Source organism: Atta cephalotes (genome assembly GCF_000143395.1).
Source record: "Atta cephalotes unplaced genomic scaffold scaffold00009, whole genome shotgun sequence".
NCBI lineage: Eukaryota > Metazoa > Arthropoda > Insecta > Hymenoptera > Formicidae > Atta > Atta cephalotes.
This window is the reverse complement of record NW_012130073.1, coordinates 3782751-3783732: the sequence shown is the minus strand read 5'-3', so window position 1 is coordinate 3783732 and position 982 is coordinate 3782751. Positions and strand designations below refer to the sequence as shown.

Here is a 982-nt window from a genome sequence, read left to right as displayed (position 1 = left end):
GAGAGAGAGAGAGAGAAAAAGATGGAGCCCAATGACGCATAAATTTCACGTTGTATACACGCACCCTTGCATGAAGGATCTCGCGAATCTCGCGATGCTGTCGCATGGTTCAAGTTAATGATCTCGGTAATTGAATAAATGCGGAAGGCGATTAGTTGCGGCGCCGAGACGCGCTTTAATGAGCTGCCGTCTAAATCACTACGCTCGATTTACTGCAAATTTAATCTAGAGTTAATCGGCATTTAATTTAAATACTCGCCTCGCGTAACTAACAGACTTATGTTTCCCATCAGTCGCACCCATCAGACGCTTGATCTAACTTTGCGTTAATTCGCAATATTCGGCCATCCGCAGTCTAATTAAATTCACCAGAGTATGATGACTTGGGGGTCACGTATATCGAGAAATGCAGTCACGCAATTTTATTCCAGTGTCAAATAAAGCAGAATTTATTACACTTAACTCAGAATGAATATTGTGTATCTCTTTGTACAATCGTAACGGACAAAGCGCGTACACGTGATAACGAATGCAAGGTTCAAAGTTGGACAAACAACAAAAACAGTTGAAACGCTGTGCATTATATTAGAAAGCAATATCATTGTCACGATTTTTTTTTATTTTTTCTTGAATCTGGCTTTCTTTGCCGCCACCATGGCGTTCGGTGACTTTGGGTTAGCTTGATTTTTGTGTTTCTTGCTTTCGACGTGCTGAGCGAACGTGGTCTCCGAGTTTAACGATACATTGCACGGTGCGCAGTAATACTGTCCTGTGAAACGAAAAGTTATTGCATCAGCATTAGTTATAAAACGATTTTTCTTTCCTAATCTTTATATACCATAACGATTTTTTACCTGATGGTGTCCGATAAATAGAATAATCTATAGGTTCCGAGATGTTAGACGTGTTTTCATTTTCAGCTGCTGAAACAAAACGTTAAAAATTAATGAGCGACATATATATATATATATATATATATTAG

General features: G+C 38.8%; 1 protein-coding gene across 1 annotated transcript in view; it reads right to left on the bottom strand.

Moving 5' to 3' along the window:
* Nucleotides 1–617: 617 nt before the first annotated feature.
* The window catches only part of LOC105627531 (zinc finger protein 346-like), a 4741-nt gene continuing 4376 nt past the window's right edge, over nt 618–982 (bottom strand). Inside the window, exons 7-8 of the mRNA XM_012208811.1 lie at nt 855–923; nt 618–769 (exon numbers count right to left, since the gene is read on the bottom strand). Of these exons, the coding sequence (XP_012064201.1) occupies nt 618–769; nt 855–923 (221 nt within the window). The remainder of the gene's footprint in view (nt 770–854; nt 924–982) is intronic.